This window comes from Paramormyrops kingsleyae, chromosome 16, assembly GCF_048594095.1.
Source record: "Paramormyrops kingsleyae isolate MSU_618 chromosome 16, PKINGS_0.4, whole genome shotgun sequence".
Classification (NCBI taxonomy): Eukaryota; Metazoa; Chordata; class Actinopteri; order Osteoglossiformes; family Mormyridae; genus Paramormyrops; species Paramormyrops kingsleyae.
The window spans coordinates 9313662-9334401 of NC_132812.1; the positions used below are offsets into that span (position 1 = coordinate 9313662).

Below are 20740 nucleotides of genomic sequence, written 5' to 3' on the forward strand. Positions count from 1 at the left end.
CACTGCAGTGGTTGGGCAAGATTGTTACTGGATCGGACCATTGCTGTGGCTGGGCAGGAATGTCATCTAGCCAGGCAGGACTGTAACTGAGTTAGGTCATTACTACAGCCAGGCAAAACTGTCACCAGGCCGGGCAAGTCTGTCACTGGACTGTGCCATTGCTGCAGCTGAGCAGAAATGTCACCAGGCCAGTCAGGACTGTCATGGGGCTGGGCCATTACTGCAGCTGGGCAGGCCTGTCACTGAGTTAGGCTACTGCTACAGCAAGGGAAAACTGTCACCAGGCCCTGCAAAACTGTCACTGGACTGGGCCATTGCTGCAGCTGGGCGGAACTGTCACCATACCGGTCGGATTGTCACTGGGATGGCAGGACTGTCATCTAGTCAGGCAGGACTGACACTATCATTGCTACAGCCAGGCAAAACTGTCACCAGGCTGGGCAAGACTGTCACTGGACTGGGCCATTGCTGCAGCTGGGCGGAACTGTCACCAGGCCAGGCAGGACTATCACCGGGCTAGGCCATTGATACAGCCAATACAAAATTGTCATCCAGCCCGGCAAAACTGTCTCACTGGACTGGGCTATTGCTGCAGCTGCACAGAATTGTCACCGGGCTGAGCAGGACTGTCACTGGGCTTGGCCATTGCTGTGGCTGGGCAGCTATCCAGATTATTGAACAGTTTGATGTTATTCTTATCTATTACTCCATTATGCCCTACGAATAATGTTGGTCTGGCTCTAAAGGGGGTCTTGTATGAGTATATAGGAAAATTAGGAATATTACGCAAACCTAAAAATGAACGTAAATAATTTGCAGAGCAGAGAAGGGCAGTAACCATTCCACATTTCTGCATCTAGGGAACATTCCACATGCATTATCTGACATGATAAAATACTTGACGAAAAGTTACGTAAAATAGCTTAGAAACAATGGTAACATTAGTAGAAAAGCATCCGAGTAAAATAACCAAAGCGGTCAGGTACCCTGCGGCAAACTGGCAGGGATATTCTGTATAAACTGAGACGTGCATTTCACCCACGAATATGCTATTTTTAATTATTTCCATATGAGCGAATATTGCCACACTGCTCAAATTTAATACATTTTGTCATAAAATAAGGATATACGCAATATCTATGCAGCCTACATATCTTAGTTTTAAAAGCTTATTTTATTTTTAAGTTAATCATTATTAAATATTTTGCAAGGATTTAAGAGCTCCAAATCGCAATCATAATGTAACGCAAAATTAAGCAGTTGACTGTGATATTAACAAAAATATATTTATATAACATCAATAATTAGCATAATTTAAATCGCAGGCATTTCGAAAAGGTGCATTTTGAAGCACTACTTATAGTAACAGCTTTACCTATTCTTTTAGCATAACAATCAAATTACTAATATTACACACGTAGTTTGGTAAATTTTTAATATAGCCTATGTAAAACAACTGCCCGTCCCCGAGATATGAAATATATTGTACACATATGATTAATTTAGCAGCGCATTCCAGTAGTATATTTTAACATTACTGTACTTTAATATTCAGCAGCGATGTCTGTCCTTTGACCAAAATAAACATTAATACTGCTTAAAATGTAGAATTATTTTTCTATTTCCTGGGTCAACACAGACCGGATAAATAATTCTTCTGTTATTAATTTTCGTCGAACCCTGCATACAGACAAGTAAGGATACTAAAGAGTAAATTAATTAACTGACTTTAATATAATCGTGATCAAACATTTAGAATGATAAAGGATAATATGAAATGAAAAGAGCCGAGACGCGCAGATATACGGTAATTTGGTATGAAAGGCGCATCTTATCCCGTCCGCGTTACTCTCCAAATCCACTCTAGTCAGACTGTAATGAAACTTTATGTAACTTTTTGCCGAGCCCCGCTGCTGAATCGTGCTGGTCCGGCCCATCTGCTGCAGCAAATGGTTGAACTCACCAGGGAAGAAGTGGAGGGGAGTGAGAGAGACACAGAGAGAGAAAGGGGGAGAGAAAGAGGGAGAGAAAAGAGGGGGATCGGATTGAAAACAGATCAGCCCGGAGACTTCTCCACCGCACGCCTAAAAGCAAGCGACACTAAAACTATTCTCTGGCTATTTTAGCGCTGCATTTTTTGGTCCGTAAGTAGGTTTTTTTCGATGGAAAAGCATGCAGGAAACTTTGTGCGATTAGCCTGCCGTGGGCTGTAGAAGTTAACAATGCGCTTCAGCGGCTCCCCATGAACTTTCTGCATGATCCGGAGACTCGCACCAACTTTATTACTCTATCCCAAGCTGCATCTATACTGAAAGTAGATGGATCTTCACACAATCCCAGGAATATGTCTCATTGTTTTTTGATCAAGAAAGTATCCCGTAAAGAAAATCCCCGATCGCTGCAGAATCCAGAGAAATAAACGCCTCAGTGGACAAACTGAATAGAGAGAGATTACATACCATCAACAAAGGTAAGTAAAATTTCTGTGCAGTTACATTGTAAGCTCACTTATACCCTACCAGAATTGGCGACGCATTTTTATGTTTATTCTGATTTTATTTAAGATACATGTAACTTTTTGTTCTGCAAAACAATAATATACCATGTGAAAATTAAAATAACACGATCATTGTTATGGTTGGCGATTTAATGTCGACTTTGCCGGTAAAATGCATCGGGAAATGTCATAATTATATATAAATAAAACCCATGTCTTCTCATACCGTACGTCCAACTTATCTGACATTGGAATCTCAAACATTTTGCTCTGCAACTTGGATCCATATGCGGACAGATTTGATCATAAGGTCCCGGGCGCCAAACCCATTAGGAAAGTTTTCAAACTGATTCCTGGCATTAAAGTTCGCCGTGCAAGTGCAGTTATTATATTATATATACACCTCCTTCAACATAATTAATATTGACCATAACCTACGTACATTTTAGCGCATTGTGGGAAAAGCATATCTTATAGCAACTACTACTTACTGCATCAACTGACTTTAACGTTTAAATACATTAATTTGCAGTAACTTTTAATGCATTAGAAATACGGGATTCTTAGAAATTTATCATAAATGCTATTGCACTTTGGAAAGTATATCATGACAACTTGGCCATATTGGGCTATTTTCGCTATATATTTTAAGTATTAATTCATTTTCTGAAACACATTAACTGCACTGAAATACGAGCTTTAACGCTGAAATGTTAATCATAGCGAACCTTTTATCAGTTTATCAAGACTCAACTATCAGCTACTTGCGTTACGTAAACAGTTATGTCCGAGGCGGTGGCCCTAAATCCTGCGATCGCCGTCCGGCGTGCTTATTGTTCAAAGTTTGTAGGCTTTTCCAGCGGTTTGCTGTTTGCACTCTAGACTGAAAAATCAACAAACCCTTCATGCCTTTTGTGCTGCTGTAAGGCCGCTGTGTTTATTCTGGCCTTTCCTCCTAAAACATTAAACAATAAATTGTTATAATTATAGTGGCACAATGTTTCTGTTTGTATTTCTATGTATGTCTCTGTAAATAGCAGTTTTTTTATTTTTCCTTTTTTTTTTTGCACAGATGCTTGCACCTCAATTTACACGCGTGGTTGCTGCAAGTTCGCTATTTTGCTCTGTAAAGTTTGCATTGTTTTTTTTGTTCTTAACGCGGCTTTCATGACCCACCGACATGTAAGATTTAAAAAGGGAAAAACAGGCAGTACGTTCTACGTCCGATGGTCTTCGTAGTGAGACTTTTTAAGAGGATAATGATCTGGAGACCTTAAAGTTCTAGGTACAATTAGTATATATTTCTAGAGTGTACGGAATGCCCTTAAAACAAGGGGGGTGTTGAGAAACAGCGTAGGAAAGGCTCTAAATGGGCAATTTAAGTCCTCGAGAAAAAGGAGTTTGTGGGAAGTGTGCTTTTTAATGCGAGTGCCCGGTTGTGCCCATTAGCATAAGAAAAAAAAGTTTTAGTGCATTTGCCATTGTGCAGAATGAAGAGTTCCAGCAGTCAGGCGGAGGAGAGTGAAAAGATGTAAAGGAACGACGGGCATTCAGATGATTCAGGCGGGCTGGAGCTGTGGTCACCAGCCCCATGGACCCGCGATGGGGACGTCACTTTCATCTCCTCCACTGCCATTCTGCCACCGTTTTCACACGTCCCCCTCTGGCTGCCCTTTATTGATTGGGGGGTTTTTCTTTTCTAGAAATCTGTGGAAAATTTAATGAACCACACGCTGGAAAAAGGGGAGGTCGTTTTCTTAAAGGGTCACACAAAAAAACAGCAATATCAATGAAGCCCCAGTGTGCAGAGAGAAGAGGCATCAGGGACTCCTAAAAGAAGAGTGAGTAAAACTCCCCACCGGGCCAATTCAAAAGTTAAGACAAGGACGGGCTCTCTTTTACCCTGCAGACATGAACTCTGTACCAATTAAGCCATTTGGAAAAGCATGCCATTGGTGGAATCCTCCCAGAGAAAATACAGTGCCTGTGCAGTGGAGCCAGGCAAGAGGACGGGGCACCTCGCTGAGTGTGACCTATGCAGGCTGGATGCTGCTGCGTGCTACCAGGCTTTAGGAGGGATCTCCGTTATGACGGCCTCCGGAAAAGTAACAGGAAGTGGGCACACATAATGAGCCTGAGCCGTGTTTCTCCAGAGGTCAAACTGGCATCTCTGTAAAATCAGACCGTCAGGGGAGATGGCAAGATGTTAAGAAATCGTAAATTCAACTGTAAAAATGTTTATTCACACACACATACATATATATATATTTTATATTTATATATATAATAAATATAAAATATTTACTATCCACTTTATAGAGGAGCTTTTTTTGCCTGAAAATTAACTTGAACAAAAATATAGAGAAACTAGTAACTTGAAAAGGTTGTGAGCTAGTTTTGGAGTATTTCTTCATTGCAGCTGGTTGTTGCTTTTTACATGCATAGAAGGAGGCTTTTAGTGGACAGCAGTGCTGGCTGGGAGAGAGCATCCCCGTGCAGGCAGTAGCACATGCAGGAAGGTGCAGAGAGAGAGCACCGAGTTTTTGGGGAGAAGTGGAAGAGTCAGGAAAATGAGAACACGCTTGCTTTATGGAGTCCAGACCTCCTGGATCGTTTTTAAAAAATCACCTCCTGTTTTCATTTTGAGAAATGACCTTAATGTTAATCTAATCCACATTACTGCATCACTGCTAGAAATGCTGAGTTACATCTAAACAACTGCATGTAACAATTATATCAAATGTCACACCTCAATTATTTAATTAGCACTTTCATGCAATTAAGTGCCAGTGCTTCTGAAAAAGAAGGGGCATTTTCAAAAGTTAAAATGCAGCACGAAAAGCAACATAATCGTGACTGAGGGGAGATTAAAGCTCCAAAGCACACCTAAGGCGCCAGAATGATCATGCGGGCAGGGAATGTGGCGTGGCGAGCTTCCGCACGGCCACACGCCACTCCTGAAAAGCACAACGGCCACTGCACTGTGCCGGCACCTTGGAGGGCCGCCGTGAGGCTGGAGGACACTTGTGGCTGGACTGAGCTGATTGAAATTCAATGGCCGCGTGTGTCTCTGAAAAGCCAAGCGCGTCTCGGGATCACCTCTAGTGGCAGGATGGAGATAGAGGGATCAGATGGAGAGGAGGTCACACACGGAAAGGAGACGCTGAAGTGATTCCTCCTTTCATGGGATCCTCTCTCTACTCACTGATCTCCACTTAGCCTGGATGGGCAGAGACAATTCACACAGGCTGGAGAGTCCTCAGATATCTGGGGTTAATTAGACGTACTTCAGATATGCTGGGGGGGTGAACACCTCGTGGCGCTGTGCCACCGAGCCGCAATTAGACGAAGTGTTATGTCATAATGGACGGGGTTCCTGCATCCATTATCAAAAAGCACATGTGATTAGAGTCAGGAAAAAAAAACACATGAAAGTACGACATCACCGCAGCGGAATACGCCAGCATAACTGTTATGGTGTTTGACCTCATTAGCCGTTCGAATCCGTGTTAAGCTGTTCCCTCATGAGGTGATGGCATTCCCACATGTCCCGCCAGGAAGCCATGGAGCCAGGCTCTCCCATCTCACCCTGTTCCTCCACAGCTTTCCACCCAGGGACGTTCGTAATTGCGCACGCACCCTGTGGTGATTCCCATGTCCTCCCACGTACCAGGCCAGGCCCCGCTGCGGAGCATGCTCTCCAGCATCGCTTCTGCTCCCAGCTGCCCCACCTCTGCATCACCCCGTAACCGCGATATCGCCGTGAGAAACATGCCGTGGTTTGGCACATTCGTCAGGCAGGTTTGCTGATAGACGTCTGGTGAAACCCAGTGAGCAGTTTAGCCAGTTGTCTGCCTCCAGGTTTTCGGCTCTGGGCCCATAAATAGCAGTTTGTCCTTTGGAAGGGTGACGATCTCTGCTGATTATTCCGGTTTCTTTCTAACCTGTGACCGAGGCTGATTCCAAGTCATTTTTGGGTTGGTGTCCCACTGACACTGACCTCAGATTGCGAGCAGTTAAACGAGTCCGCAGCACCCGTCTGCTTTCTGTGATCTCTTCAGAAACATCCCACGTTCTACATCCGTACATTTTCATGTCATCACCATGCTGACACATTTATCTCTGTTTATCCTGTATTGGCCAGTCCCCTTTTTCCCCATAAACAAACTTGAGTGGACTGGAAGTGGCGACTCTTTCTAGCTTTTCTCCTCCCATGCTCTGGGTCTGCAGGGGCTCACCACAGGTGCCCGTGAATGAGTCTGCAATGGTGGGGGCCTTTCCTGTCAGATAGCTTGAGCACAAATGACATCCGTCCATTTAAGGAGAACACAGAAAAGCGGTTAAAACAGGCAAAACGAGGGCCTGATAAGTCTGATGAATCTTGTCCTTTAAACGCAGGGTTAATTATTTGTGGGCCGTTCATTTCTCTACCTCTAAATGGAAGTCATGTTGAATTTACAGTCGGTTGCTGAACACAGATGGAAAACAACATGGTTTTCGGATGGTTCTGGAAAGCCGTATAAACATTGTGCTTCCCTGATCTCTGGCTCCAGCTTTGAACTGGCAGCGATGCTGGTCCCCCCCCCCCACCCCCCAATTTTTTTCCACCCTCAAGTAAATGGTATTACTCACTGGGCTGGGGGGGGGTGCCCGACTGGCTGCGAGGCCGGGGAGGAAGAGTTGTTGTTGCTCCACTCTAATCATCACCGCGAAACACAACACATCTGCTTTAGGTTAGAGTGGTGCTCTTCAAAGCGGGGCGTGCTCACAGAGCCGTCAGCCGACCCGACGCGCTCCAGGCTGCCTGGATCAGTGGGGGGGTGGGGGGAGGGGTTCATGCGAGTACTGCCAGGCTAACTTTTGCTGCCACATATTGTGTCTGCTGGGGACAGAGAAGTGGGGAGGAGGCAGCAGAGACTGGCCGGCTCCTTCGTTACTGAGACACGTGCAGCAGTTTGCCATTTCAGGACCAGAATCTGACCAACAGCCTTCTATTCAGTGAGGCTGGCCTGAGCAGTGTGTCCCCTCGCACTTCCTGTCACCCCCTATTCTCCTGGCCCTCATTTAAAATGAACACGGAAGGGCGGGAGGAAGAGTTACCGATCTATGCAATCGGGCCGCTGCCCTCTCGGCCATTGCCGTGGTGATGCCCTGTAATGCCAGTGAAGTTACATGTGCTTTGGACTGATAACAATTATGGAGCTTTGCTCAAACAGGGGTCTTCGGGGCTGACATCGAGAGAGCAGAATATCAGGGAATCAAAGAGCTGGGACCCTAGGGGACCCAGGACGGGCTCCAGGGGCTGTGTAATACGACATGCAGTGTGGTCTCCACGGGCTGGCTTTCATTCATAAGTTAATGTTCTCCTGAACGCGCCCCGATGACGGGTCGTTACATCAGAGCCGGTGACAGGAGCTGGCGGCAGGGAGATCATTGTTATTAACTAACTCTCCCTGTCACCTCCATCAGCGATGAGACACACAAGCTCGCCTGAAATGCCACGGCACACAGTGACAGACGCCCGCCTGCCTATAGCCACTTTCCGCGCATGCCTTGGGCCGGCAGGCAGGAATGCAGTGTTTCCGAGGGAGGGGGCTCATTAGCTGGCCTCCCGTGGCCGGGGGTGGGACGTGTTCCTTGTTATGTGTGCACGCTGGGATGCAGCGGCGCTGAGAGCGAGCCAGACCGCAGACTCCACACAGGCGGGAGGACGTACAGCAATCCAACAGCCATGTGTTAGTCTTTAAGCTGTGGATGGGGCCCGCTTGTCACGGGGAACATGGCCCCTCCTTCCCTGAGGAGGCCAGCCTTCATAGCTCTGGCTCTCAGCATCCAGAGAGACATCCTGGGTGTGACAGGCCGTAGCTCCTTCGAACCCGTCTATCCAGTGCCATTACAGAGCCTAACCTGGGGAGACTAGTGTAGTTCCAGGGCCTAAATCCATCCTGGACCAAGTTAAACTGCAAAGGCTCATATACCAGAGAGTCAATAATACCATTGCTTGCTTATAATAATTAAGACAATTACACACAAGTGTCATATGTAAATCTGATAGATATGAATAAGTACTGAAAAGTGTATAAATGAATTTATATATACCATAAGGCATGCTGAAACACACACACACACACACACATTAATTTCTAGACTCTGTAAATATCTTGTGACTTACAAAAAAAGAGAAAAAAATTAGATGATTTAAAAACTTGACTCTTGCAGTGTTGGACAAATGTGCAGTGTGTGGTTCGTTCACATCCTGTGCTTTAGACAGCTGGTCAGGCTGCTGAAGGTGAAGCTGTAAAGCAGAGTCTTTAAAATAACAGAGTTTGGCTGCTGGGCTCAGCTAGGTGACAGCAAATGGTGGTGAATGACAGCACGGCCATGCTGGTGCCACAGAGCCACGCGGTTTGGCTGCTTCGGGCCTCTTTATAACGGAGAACCACTTAATGTAAAGCACACGACAACAGAGCCTGTGCCTTGTGGTCTCCTGACAAGGCCTGTTTGGGTCACATCTGCAGCGGCCGGTCTGGAGAGACGGGATGAGAGCTACAGAAAGGCGGAGGTTATGAACCCGGCAGCTGTGCAGCTCCGGTGAAGCCTCAGAGCAGCCACAGGATATCGCACCTTTTGGTGGGGGGTGCGATCCCAAACACCGGGCTCCCCGTGTCTTATGGCCACCTGGCACATCCGGTGCCCCCCCTCCGCATCTCTGAGTGCTGACTTCTCTGGAGAGAACGTCTGGCATCTTGGTGGCCAACTTCTGGGTCCTACACATAGCCGTCTGCTGAAGTTCCCCGCCAAGACCCCGGGGCTCTCCATTAAAAACAGCGGAACACAAACATAATCGCCTCAGGGTGGTATTTTTGAACATAACTTTAATGTCAGCTTGGTGGAAAACCGGATGCTCTTATGCACTGTTGTCCGCCACAGGCTGGCTGTTAGCACGTTAGCTTGCTGCGTGCTCTGCGGCCCCCGAAACACATACCAAACTGTGCAGTCATTATCTCACGGTATGAACGCGCCGGAATAGTTCACCCGCGTGAGGTAAACGGAGACGAATCCCACGCCGGCATCATTAAGGCTGAGTGAATAGTGTGCGGGCCGCGTGGGCCGCGATTACACAGCGTGACCTTTTGGGGTTGGGCTGGAATGGTTTGTTTGAATGACGGATGGCTGTGTGATTAGTCAGCGGGACGGCTCATGTGAGGCCGCTCGCAGTGATCATTCAGCCTGCGTGCCGGGAAACAGGCTGCACCTGGGATGGGGACACCTCCATTTGTCAGGTAGAGGGAGAGTGAAAGCATTTAATTTCTTTAGGCTCTGTGAAATAGGGTCACTCATCTGCATAAATCACACAACTAAATCTCCATCTTAGTATGAGCTCCCTAAAAAACACACATTCCAGACTCTCTGGATCACGCAACATCATCAATTTTATGATAGTATTACAACAGTCACAGTGATTAGTCCCTGTTAAAAGAACTTTAAAACCTGGAATGTGAAAACAAGGTTAAATTAAAGGTGCACTTAAAAATATCCAGAGGAAATCTACACTGGTGTAGCCACAGCGAGATCCTGCCTTGCAGGGGTGTGTATGTGTGTGTGTGTGAGTGTGTGTGTGTGTGGGGGGGGGGGGGGGACAGCTGCATTTTGTCTGGATTAACTGGGTGCTTTTTTAACATAGGAAATAGGGCTGTGGGTTGGCCAAAGAACTGCACTTTGTCTTTGGGAAATTGAGACAAGGAACATCTAACAGGGACAGCAGCTCACCTGGGGATTAAGCAGCGGTGCTGCGCAATGGGGTCCCTGCACACAAACTTGTCAAACCGTCCACTCTCTGTGCCAAAAGAAACATTATACACTGTAAGCCTCAAGCCTTGAAGCGCTTGTCCATTTCGCCTGGTCGGCTGCGATCCTGCTTCATAAGAAGCAGTTTCCTGTGTCGGGCTTCGAGGAGCAAAAAGAGGGGGCTTTAATTCGGGGATGTCATTAAAAAAAATACATTTAGCGATGTGTGAAGCAGCGCTCAGAGCTACAGGCGAGAGGACAAACAAAATACAAGACTTTTTGTTTTAGGATTGCATTCACGGATTTTTATGCAATTGAGGTTTGTATTGTGGGGACCTGAAAAATGTCTCCAAAAGCTAATAAGTAATAGTAGCAATGTGATAAATACAAACCAGAACAGACACAGAAATACACACATGCAGACAGAATGGCAGGTTTTACAGGTGTAATTAAACACATACAGTCCAGGAAAGGGGATGTGTATCACGTGTGTCACATCACGTGCCGCTCATCCTTTAGGATGTGGCCGTATGTAATCCCAACGTGACGACTTTAACCCCTACCCAGCCCTTTTTAGCTTTTAAGTAACATTTTCAGTTTTTTGATGGCATTCACAGATCTTTGAGGGGACCTAAAAAATGGTCCCCACAACGTCAAAAAGAAACAGGTCTTTATTATATTGAGGGGGCCTTTTTGGTCGTAACGTAATGTAATATAAACATAACATACACACACACACACACACATGCTACACCCTGAGAGCAGGCAGTGGGTCGGGTCACTACTCAAACTCAAAGCAAATATTCCTGCCACCAGCAGCCTTCCAGGAGATTTTTAGACTCGAGACTAAGGGCTTGTGGTTGTTTTTTTGTGCGTGCAATGCTGTATCAAAAAGCACACACCAACAGGCAACAGGCAACAGGCAGAGAAGCACATCCTGCAGAGAAGCACATCCCTCACACAGGCCGCCTAAAGAGAAAAACAAGGAAGACGCCACCTAACCATTTAGAAGCATGGGCACTCAGGGTGGCTAGAGCAGCAATCGCACAAGGGAATATAAACCAAGCAGCCAGCGTCGTAGGGACCGCAGCGAGTCACCGGCACTGAGTCAAGCGTCACTTCAGCTCCAACTGAACAGGCCAGGGGTGAGGGGGAGCACACCTTCCCCATTCTACACTGGGTGAGATTTAAAAATAAATAAATAAGACGACAAAAGCCAGAGCAAAGGGACGCTGAAGATCTTCAAACAAAGGGGCCTTTTGATACTGTTTGTATTCCTCTCAGCGCAGTGAAAGGCACAGAGCTTTAACTGTGCTGGGGTGCGGGGGGGGGGGCTGCTGGAGGTGCTAAGTCAAACATCACTTTCAATACAATGGTTGTGTGTGTGGGGGGGGGTGAGCTCTCCAGGAGCTGCTCCTGTTAATTACCCCTTTAGAAGCTCGCGCCATTGGGCCGGCCACTGGGACAAGCAGCCCTCCATCTGCGTGGAGGTGATGATGGTGGCCGTGGCTGCAGCTAACGGATCGTTATGCATCTTCAGCTGGCACACATCTGGGTTTCATCTTCCCTGTTTATGATGCTAACCTCAGAGCACTTCTCTGAAATATGGCCCAACAGCTGCAGTCCATTTCCTGTTGATAATTTCAAAAGCACACAACAGTTAAGGAGGACGCTCTTCGTGATTTACGGTCCGCCGCCGTGTCTCCATGTGCCACTAAGTGCTCATCCTTCTGCCACACGATCAGTGATCCCCGGTTCACAGCCCTGTCAGGAGTAGTAGCACATTTTCCCATCTTACATGCTTATCAGAGTCTAATTCATGAAAATGTTCACTAGTTATGCTGTAAACTGGATCACGGGAAGCCCCCCCAACACCATGACCCATGGGGCTGAAATTGTGAATGTTAGTTATCCAGAAGGGATTTCACAAAATGCGTTAGAATGAGTGATCACCCATAACAATCTCACCAGCGAGGGGGCTGTCCCTGTTTATTGCCCCCTGAATATTGGGGGGAGGGGCGAAATCCCCTCGCACCTGCCCCACCCCTTCAAAGTGACTGGTACATTTAAAGGGAGCAACCAACTTTGCCTGTCACAGCCTTGCAGCCGTGTCACAGACCCACAGCTGAAGAGCGAGACGCTGGGAATGCGAACACTACCAACGGCTGCTGCTGTAAATAGGCAAACACAGATGTCAGGTGTAATCTCTGTGTTTTCAGATGGGAGGAGGGCAGGGAAAATAAGTGCTTTAACAGATATACTCTTTGGCCCTTTTCATGTCTGCACAGATCAAATTTTCAGTTATTAAAATAAGATTTGGCCATTCTGGGGGCTGGGCTGATGGTATCACTCAACCTGATTAAAATCTTTCTTGCCATCGTGGGAAAAAGAGAGTTTTTTATGAGCGTATGTAATTCACAGTGTGGGCCACACTAAAGTGGACGAGCTCGCCTTCCTTACACAGGTGGACAAACTTTGCACTGCTCGTATAAACAGAGCCAGGACTTAACAGGGGTTACTCATGTAATCTCTTGTTTTGATAATTCGTTGACGTGTATGTCGCATAAATACAGTAAATAGTCTGAACAGCAGGGGCCAGATGAGCCATTTGAAAAGGATGGTGAAAGTACAAAAGGGTGGGGGGAGAGAACTATGTTCATTTAATCTGGAAGATTTAACCATTAACCATAATTTCACCACTGTTCTTTATTCCCCATTTAAATTTTACTTTAAAATGTAAAGCGAGTAGACAGAAGTTTCCAGGCCTTCCACACGGGGGGCAGGGGGGGGGGGGCACTCCCAAACACTCCCCGTATTGATTCCTGCCATGTGGCCCGGGGTCCTGATCCCATCCCCGCTCTGAGGCTCTCGCTCTCGTCCGCCACCATCTGTTTGGTTCTCGACACCTGTACTGCACCGCCGCCACCTCACCGGCCGCCCGTCACTGGGGAGGAGGCCTGCAGTGTGGGGCAGATCTGCCGCTCTGTCCGTCTGTCTCTCAGAGGCACACAGGGAGGGACCATGAACCCTAAATCCCCAAAATGTAAAGCTTCACTGCAAAGTTTTTTTTCCTTTACCTAAATGGCCACAATGCCAAAGAAGCGTTCACTAAAACAGTGTGGTTCAATGGCAGGACAAGGGAGGCCACCTTCCATCGCAGGACACTGACTTTATCAGGAGACACACACACACACATATACATCACACACACATATATATGAATGGTACCACTTTTTCAATAAAGCTCCCTTTTGCCCCTTGTAAATGGATGTAACAAAAAAAAATGCTCCATTAATAATTGTCTATTAATAAGTGTTACAACCTAATTAATAACCAGATTATAAACCATTTACAAACTCTTTATATCTTTATATGGGTAGTATTATTGTAAAGTGGCACTATATATATATATATATATATATGTTTGTGCGTGTGTATTTATATATAGCTATATGTACACACACACACACATATATATATATATATATAAAATACATACTTAGTTATTGTCATTTTCCAAGACACACGGTACCGTTATATATTATCTTGTTTGTTAAATGTGTTTTTCAGGATTTTACTTCTGTATTATTTAACCTATTTGCACTACATTTACTTGTCTGCATTATATGTACCGTCTTGCATTTTATCTTGTTTTGTACTATATGCGCAAACTTTACGATCCTTGCTATGATCAATAAAGTTTTTCGTATCTAGTAAAGGTGTACATAAACTATACTAAAGCGCACAGGACCCGAAAAGATGGGAAGTAAAAAAAATCACCCCAAAGGGAGGGACACCACAGTAAATTCGATAAGCTTCTCCTTGGTCCCTTCAGCAGCCCGTCTAGCTATAGGAGAACATAACCCCTATCAGCGCCTTTATGGCAGTTATGGAGTTACCCGGGGTCAGGTACCCTTACCTTAAACTCTCACAGAGGTGGTCAAATAAAGTCCTTTTTAGATTAAGTATGATTTGAGTGGCGAACAAGCCCGCGATCAGTGCTGGCCGAAAACAAAGCAGAAACAGATGCCTGCTAACCGCGTTAGCCGCTCAGTGCTAATCGGCTTACCTCGACAGAAAGACGGGTGACCGGCGCGCGGACGGGCCGCGCGGAGGGCGGTAGTGCGCGCGTTATGGGGAGCCACGAGCGAGCTGCATCTCCCAGGGCTGCGGTTAGGCAAGGAGAAGGGAGTACAGAAGAGTGAGGTACATCACCCGGGGTTACGCTTAGGCAAAAATGGGCACGATAGGTACATAAGTAGGTAGAATCGTGGGGAACCCCCCCCGCCCGGTTGGCAAAATTTAGCGTGGGGAACCACAAAGGCCTGGGCCAATTTTTAATCCCAGTCCAGCCGAGGCCAGAAGAGTGAGATATTACACGGGGTTACAGTTAGGGTTAGGGAGAAACAATGTGAGGCAGAAGAACAAGATATATCACCCGGGGTTAGGGTTAAGCAGAAGAAAGGACAGACAGAAGAGTGCGATATATCACCAAGGGTTAGGAATAGAGAGAAGCAAGGAAAGTGAGATACATCACCCAGTGTTAGGGAGAAAAATGGAACAAGGAGAAAAGTGAGATGTCACACGAGGAGAGTGCAGACATGTACGGAGTGTTTTAAAAAGATACACTGAAACAGTTTAACAACCCACATTCATACAATGTGCGTGAATAAATCGAAGTTTTCTTTCGTTTTAAAGTAGATTTTCCCAAACATACATAAATAAATAAGAAAAACCCATACTTTATATTTTGCACACAGCTGTTGCTTACACTTTGACAAATTCATTCGACTGAATTAATAACAATATTTCAACATAGACTTTGGTTCATCTCTCACCCGCCTAGTGTTACTTATACTGCGTATTATACGCATACACACGTGATTGTACATTATTATATTTTTACAACAGTCCGTCTCATATAGTTGTTACTGAAGGTGTCCAGTGAGGCGCATGGATGAATCGATGAATCGACGCTGGAAATTGACCCGCCCTATCCTGTTTTATACGATAGTGTCAGATCCTATAAAATACCATCCGAACGCATAAGATCACATCCGATCCTGTAAGATCTTATCCTATAAGATCATAACCTATCCAGTACTATCCTATAAAATCCTGCCCTCACCCCATCCTATAAGATCATATCGTATATTTTATTATTCTGTGTTGTATCGTACGTATTCTGTTGTATTACATCGAATTCAACAAACTGGAAGTTAAAAAAAAATCTCCCGCAGTGTTTCGCGGTTTTATGGTTAAATATCACAACATGCTAAATGCGGCACGGCAGATGTAACTTTTTAAACTAAGAAAACCTTCCAATGAAATCGTTGGAAAACCTTGAAAAACATCCAAATTGCCAAAAATAGGCGAATATTTTCCAGTGATGGGAAACATAAATAAATTATAGTATAATGTTAACAAACTCAGTTGTACTTCCATACAAATTTCTGTTTATCCTTTTTAAAGTGATATTTTCTCTGCGACGTTTAAGAGCTGCCATATGCTTTGCGTTCTCCGGTAATGTTATTGTTAATTCTTAAGGCTTTCTGTTTAAGCTGTAAAATACCCCGTGTCAGCATCATGTCTCACATAAGGATACGTTTATATAGCTGGCACACACTTTTGGGAGAGTCCCAATCTGGGCTTTCCCTTCCTGTCTGTATCACCTTGAATGTGACGTTTTATTTCCCTTGAGGAGTCTGACAACATAGACACAAAACTGTGCAAACAAGTCTTATAAAAAGTCAACACCACAGTTAGCTTTGAGTGGCATTTAGGGCTAAGCCCCCCCCCTCAGGCCAATCCTGGCTGGCATCACTGGTTGAAAGGCAGCCGAAAGAGACGCTTTCAAGCCGATCTGCCTCTTATTTGCACGGCACCAGGGATAATCTTGTATGTTCTTCAGAGTTAAACAGGTGGCTTGCTGCCAACCATCTTCCTCTGCGGTGGCTGTTTGGGCACGATGGGTGAGCCAGTTTGGGACGGGAACTAGGCGGACGGGCAGGCCGCGCCTTGTCCCATTGACAAACCGGCGCCCCCGCCGGCTTTGCAGACTATTCCTGTGGTGAGCCGTCACCAGTGACAGAATTTTGGAGAGTGTCTCCTTAATATCTCACAGTTTAATGGCGCCCATACCTCTTTTCAAGTCTGTTCAGGCAGCAGCTTGGGAAGGTCTCAGAGGGTGATTTGGTGCAGGCTTAATGCATTTCCTCTGCTTTATTTTAGTTTCTTGCTGTATGATGTGAAGATATACCAGAGTGTTCGTTTGTAAAGGCAAGTTTGTGGGATCTGGTTCAAGCTGACAGATTGCCTCATTTACTGGAATGAAAAATATCACATTTCCCAGTTTCAGATTACTTTTTGATAAGATTCTTGTGTTGTATACTGCACAACCCAGGACAGACCACTGGTCAACTTAGAAATGTTATGCAGGACTCCCTCTGTTGGAACAAAGGGGCAGTGCCACTTTGCTGATTATTTGTGATTTTGTAGATGACAGAAATCATCGATATAAAATGATGCAATGCCAGGAAAACTGGCATGCAGATGCTCATCCTCTGTTTCCCTGCTTTATTTTCTTCCTCGTAGAGTCCCTGTTGTCTAGCATGGAGACCTCTGCTCCGATGGCCACGGAGAAGAAAGAGTGTAAGGCCTCCAGCCTTGATGGAAGCGGCTTCTCTGACCTGACAAAGAAGCCATCTCCGACGACAGTGGCCCGTGGTATGCCATTCCGCGTCCTCCCCATGTGTGGCACAGAGGCACCTTGACCCCTTAGGCATAGATGCCCAGCTTCATTGACCAGAGGCGCCATTTCTTGACGACACGCAGCAAGGCCAGCAAACAATTACATTTCGACAGAGGGAGGATGCACATAGCTGTAACTCACCGTGAATAGGTGGTTAGAAAGAGCATCTTGTCAGCAGTGACTTACAGCACACTGTTGATATGAGCTTTAGTGTGAACCATGTGACCACTGTTGTAGTCAGGTGACTACAACAGAGGCGGGCAGAAGTCTAAGCAGGTACCTTACTGCTTATTGATACATAAATACAGATGAGGAGAGAGGTGGTCTCCCCCCTAAAGAATAGCTCAGGCTGAAAAGAATAAAGTAATTTGACTCCCCCCTACCTCACTGTGCAAGTGTGGCCCAAGCTCAGCAACGAAGAGGGAAGCCTTGTCAGAGAAGGCGTGATAAAAGTAGCGGATAATGAGTGTGAAAAGCCCACTCTTACCTCCAGACTGAAATAAATTACTTAAAATGGCCGCTGTGGCAGCAGACGACTTGGTCCTTCTGAGGGTGACAAAGATGCTGATCGGAGGCTACTTTTGAAATGTTAATGGGCCTTTTCAAAACGTGGCACTTTTACTGGTTAATGAAGGGTCCGGTGGCCTGTCACGATGCTGCAGTCACGCCTCAAATCGTTCATTAAATGTTAAATAAACGTGTAAGAACTGGGGCATTTTCAGAGAGACACTAGAGACCCATGCAGAAACCTTATTCGGGTGTTCCTCCAGATTCTGGTTTTGTTTGTAATAGAATAATTAGCAAAATGAGAGGCGGAGGCCTCGTATGGTTTGTTTAGGAATCTCCAGCGATCAGCTTTGCCAAACCACGCTCTCCACCGAGCCGGGCTGTAATTTCACTTTCCCTTAGGATGACAGCCAGGGTCATGTTCTCTTTTGTCTGAGCAAAGAGAAAAACATGGTAAGGATTCAAATAAGCACCAACACGTTTTGCCAGCACCAGACAACGAGCGGCTCATGTAAATCTAGGCCGGGTTTGTGCTTTAATGTATGTTTATGCTGATGTGAGTGAAAAGTAACGAGGCCTCGCCTTCATCCTGGCACCAGAGCGGGCACTCTGCAGGCACGGAGCGAGAGAGAGAGAGAGAGAGAGAGAGAGAGAGAGAATGCACATTTTAACGATGTCAGTGAATGCGTGATGAAAGCCTCGCATAATGAGGCTGCAGGACCTTGTTCTTACCTCCAGAGTATAAAAGTAATAAATAAGTTAAAATGGCCAGTGGAGCAGTGGACGAATACTCCTTCAGAAACTGACAAAGTTCCCGATTGAAGGCTACCTTTGAAATGGTAATGGGGCTTCTGATAATGTGCCCTTTTTACTGCTTGATGGAGGGCTTGGTGGCCTGCCATCATATAGTAATAGTCATTAATTGTTTATTAAAGGAACCACAGAAAATAGAGCATTTGTACTCATTCCGGGTTCTTTGCGACGCCCGTTTCAGGGAGACTGTCCTCAGCAGGCATCCGGCATGAGATTGTTGTGCTGTCTGTACTCCTGCACGTTGACCCATCGCTGCCTGTCATCCTGCCTCGTTTCAGCCATTAATGTCATAAAACTGTTTGACTTCAGTTTTTCTTGCCCCACTGAGTGACTTTTAAACTTCAAGCCACGAAGACCTGCTTTTCAACATAGGTTTTCAATCTTAGCTTTTGGCTTCTTGAAAAGGCAGTTGTCTACCTATATATTTAATACCTTCATCTCCTTAAATGATCACATGTCTAATCTGAGCAGCCATAATGGAATGCTGAGGTCATATATTTCAATACCCTGAGCCTTTGCTTAGACACCTGTCTAAGCCTGACATCTTCACAAGGGCTTTAGGAACGTTAATTGGAAGTTCAAAGGCCTGCAGACTGGAATCTAGGAGATTATTAGGTGTGGACTATTACTCCCAGATTGGCTCTCCAGCCCTGCTTTGGGCCTCCATGGGGTAAAGTTGATTGTAGGCCTGACTGTGTCCTGCTGTCTAGTTCATGGCATAGAATCTACCAGAATGTGCTCACTAGCAGGACCCTGGCCCATCTGTACGATGAGCAGCGGAACCCAGCAAGAAACACTGAAGGGTAATCGGTTGAAAATGTGACACACTTAAGGAAAATCTGAAAGCATGAGCAGGAACCACAGAGAGGGGTCTCTCAGAGCCAGCGATCCGTCTTCCAGATCTTCGGCGTCAGAGGAAGCAGGTTGCCAGGCCGTCCCAGTAGCAGGTCGCTATGCAGGACTTCATTTGTGAGTGTCAATATCGCAGCATCTCTGATATTTCAGACAGGAAAAAAAACACACGGGGCCCTTTTCCACGGTGAAGAAGTGGAGCGCCATTATTCACAACTGACACTTCCTGAAAGGAGAGCGTGGGCCAGGCGTCGGGCGCCATCTCGGGGAGCCGCCGCTGCGCTGACTAACTACCGAGTCACAGCACGCTGCCACCGCCACGAGAGGAAGCCATCCGTTACCGCCAGGCACTTTACCGTTATTGTTATTTATGCGGACCGGGGGAGGCAGGCGGCTCCGCAGACCGGCGGCCGGGGGGTGACGGGGGAGGCAGGTCGGCAAGGGAAAGGTCACGAATCTCGGGGATTCGCCAGGCGGCGTGTTTCCGGAAAGCAGATATACGAGCCCGTTAGCAGCCCTTTACTGCCGCCGCGTGCCACACCGTTGGCCTGTGTCCCCTCTGTCGTGCCCACCCCCCGTCCTCCAGCGGCTCTATTAACCCTAACCCCCCTCCTCCTCTTCACGTCTCTGTCCCGTGTTATTTATCTGGAACAATTTCCCCCTCTATCAAAGAACAGGCCTGGCGTGGAGTTTTAATATGTTATTTACACATAAATACAGGCTATTTACGCGGCCAGGCAGGATAGATGGACTGCTGCTCGCCGCCAGCCTCTTATATCAGCGTTTAACAATCTGCGGCGCTAATAGAACCATTTATCACGCGGCAGCGAGGGCGGCGTGCTGGTGCGCCGGCACGCTGGCTGGGTGCACGGTCGGCCCCACTCCCCAGTGGTCTGTGGAAACAGCACGTCTGTAATGAACGTCTGTAAAGGCCGCAGCGGCTGGCCGCGACAACAATGTGCCAGTCAATTAAAAGCTGAAGCAGGTGCACCCCCCCACCCCCCCCCCCCAATGTTCTCAGGGCGTTATTACAGCCCTGCGGCCTGAAGGAAGTTTCCAACGCAAGTCCATTACGTGGGACCCTAGGTGTAAATGAGGGCCGCGAAGCTCGCACCTCCATCCAGCTGGTGCCACACGGTACAGGCCAGACCGAGCTCTGCGCCTTGTTAATAAATTAACATAGCTGCCTGTGTCGTCTTCCTCAGCCTATTACTGACTCTGTGACCGACTATATGGAGCGACACTCGCAAACTGCCGTTCGCTGAGATCTTGAAGGTTTAGACAGCAGAAGTTTCTTATACGTCATGTATATGTTGATATGCATTAGGTATATGTTCAAACACTCTGTATCTTTGGGAAGATGGCTGCTGGATGAGGATGTGCTTGTGTTCGGCTTTTCTTGGGTTCCTCTTCCCCAAACTAGGCCAGCGGGATGGTGGCTGCTAATGATTTGATTAACTGGGTTTGGTGGCCCCTCACATACATCTTGTTGGTAGTGAGTTTGTTGTGTTTGTGCTTTGGGGGGGGGGGGG

General features: G+C 46.5%; 1 protein-coding gene and 1 long non-coding RNA gene across 5 annotated transcripts in view; one reads left to right on the plus strand and one right to left on the minus strand.

Moving 5' to 3' along the window:
- The first annotated feature begins 1925 nt into the window (after positions 1 to 1925).
- gli2a (GLI family zinc finger 2a) overlaps positions 1926 to 20740 on the plus strand; it is a 67951-nt gene continuing 49136 nt past the window's right edge. Inside the window, exons 1-3 of one of the 4 annotated variants that reach the window (XM_023826933.2) lie at positions 1926 to 2470; positions 3987 to 4338; positions 16880 to 17011. In XM_023826933.2, the coding sequence (XP_023682701.2) occupies positions 16897 to 17011 (115 nt within the window). In that variant the 5' untranslated portion in view covers positions 1926 to 2470; positions 3987 to 4338; positions 16880 to 16896. Of the gene's footprint in view, positions 2471 to 3986; positions 4339 to 14356; positions 14492 to 16879; positions 17012 to 20740 lie in introns of those variants that run through there. The other 3 variants (XM_023826932.2, XM_023826934.2, XM_023826935.2) reach the window with 3 other exon arrangements.
- LOC111851738 (uncharacterized) lies at positions 9518 to 14378 on the minus strand. Its single transcript, XR_002840093.2, has 3 exons — positions 14205 to 14378; positions 11713 to 11916; positions 9518 to 10334 (listed from the first exon to the last, which is right to left on the minus strand). It is a non-coding gene; the product is annotated as an uncharacterized lncRNA (long non-coding RNA).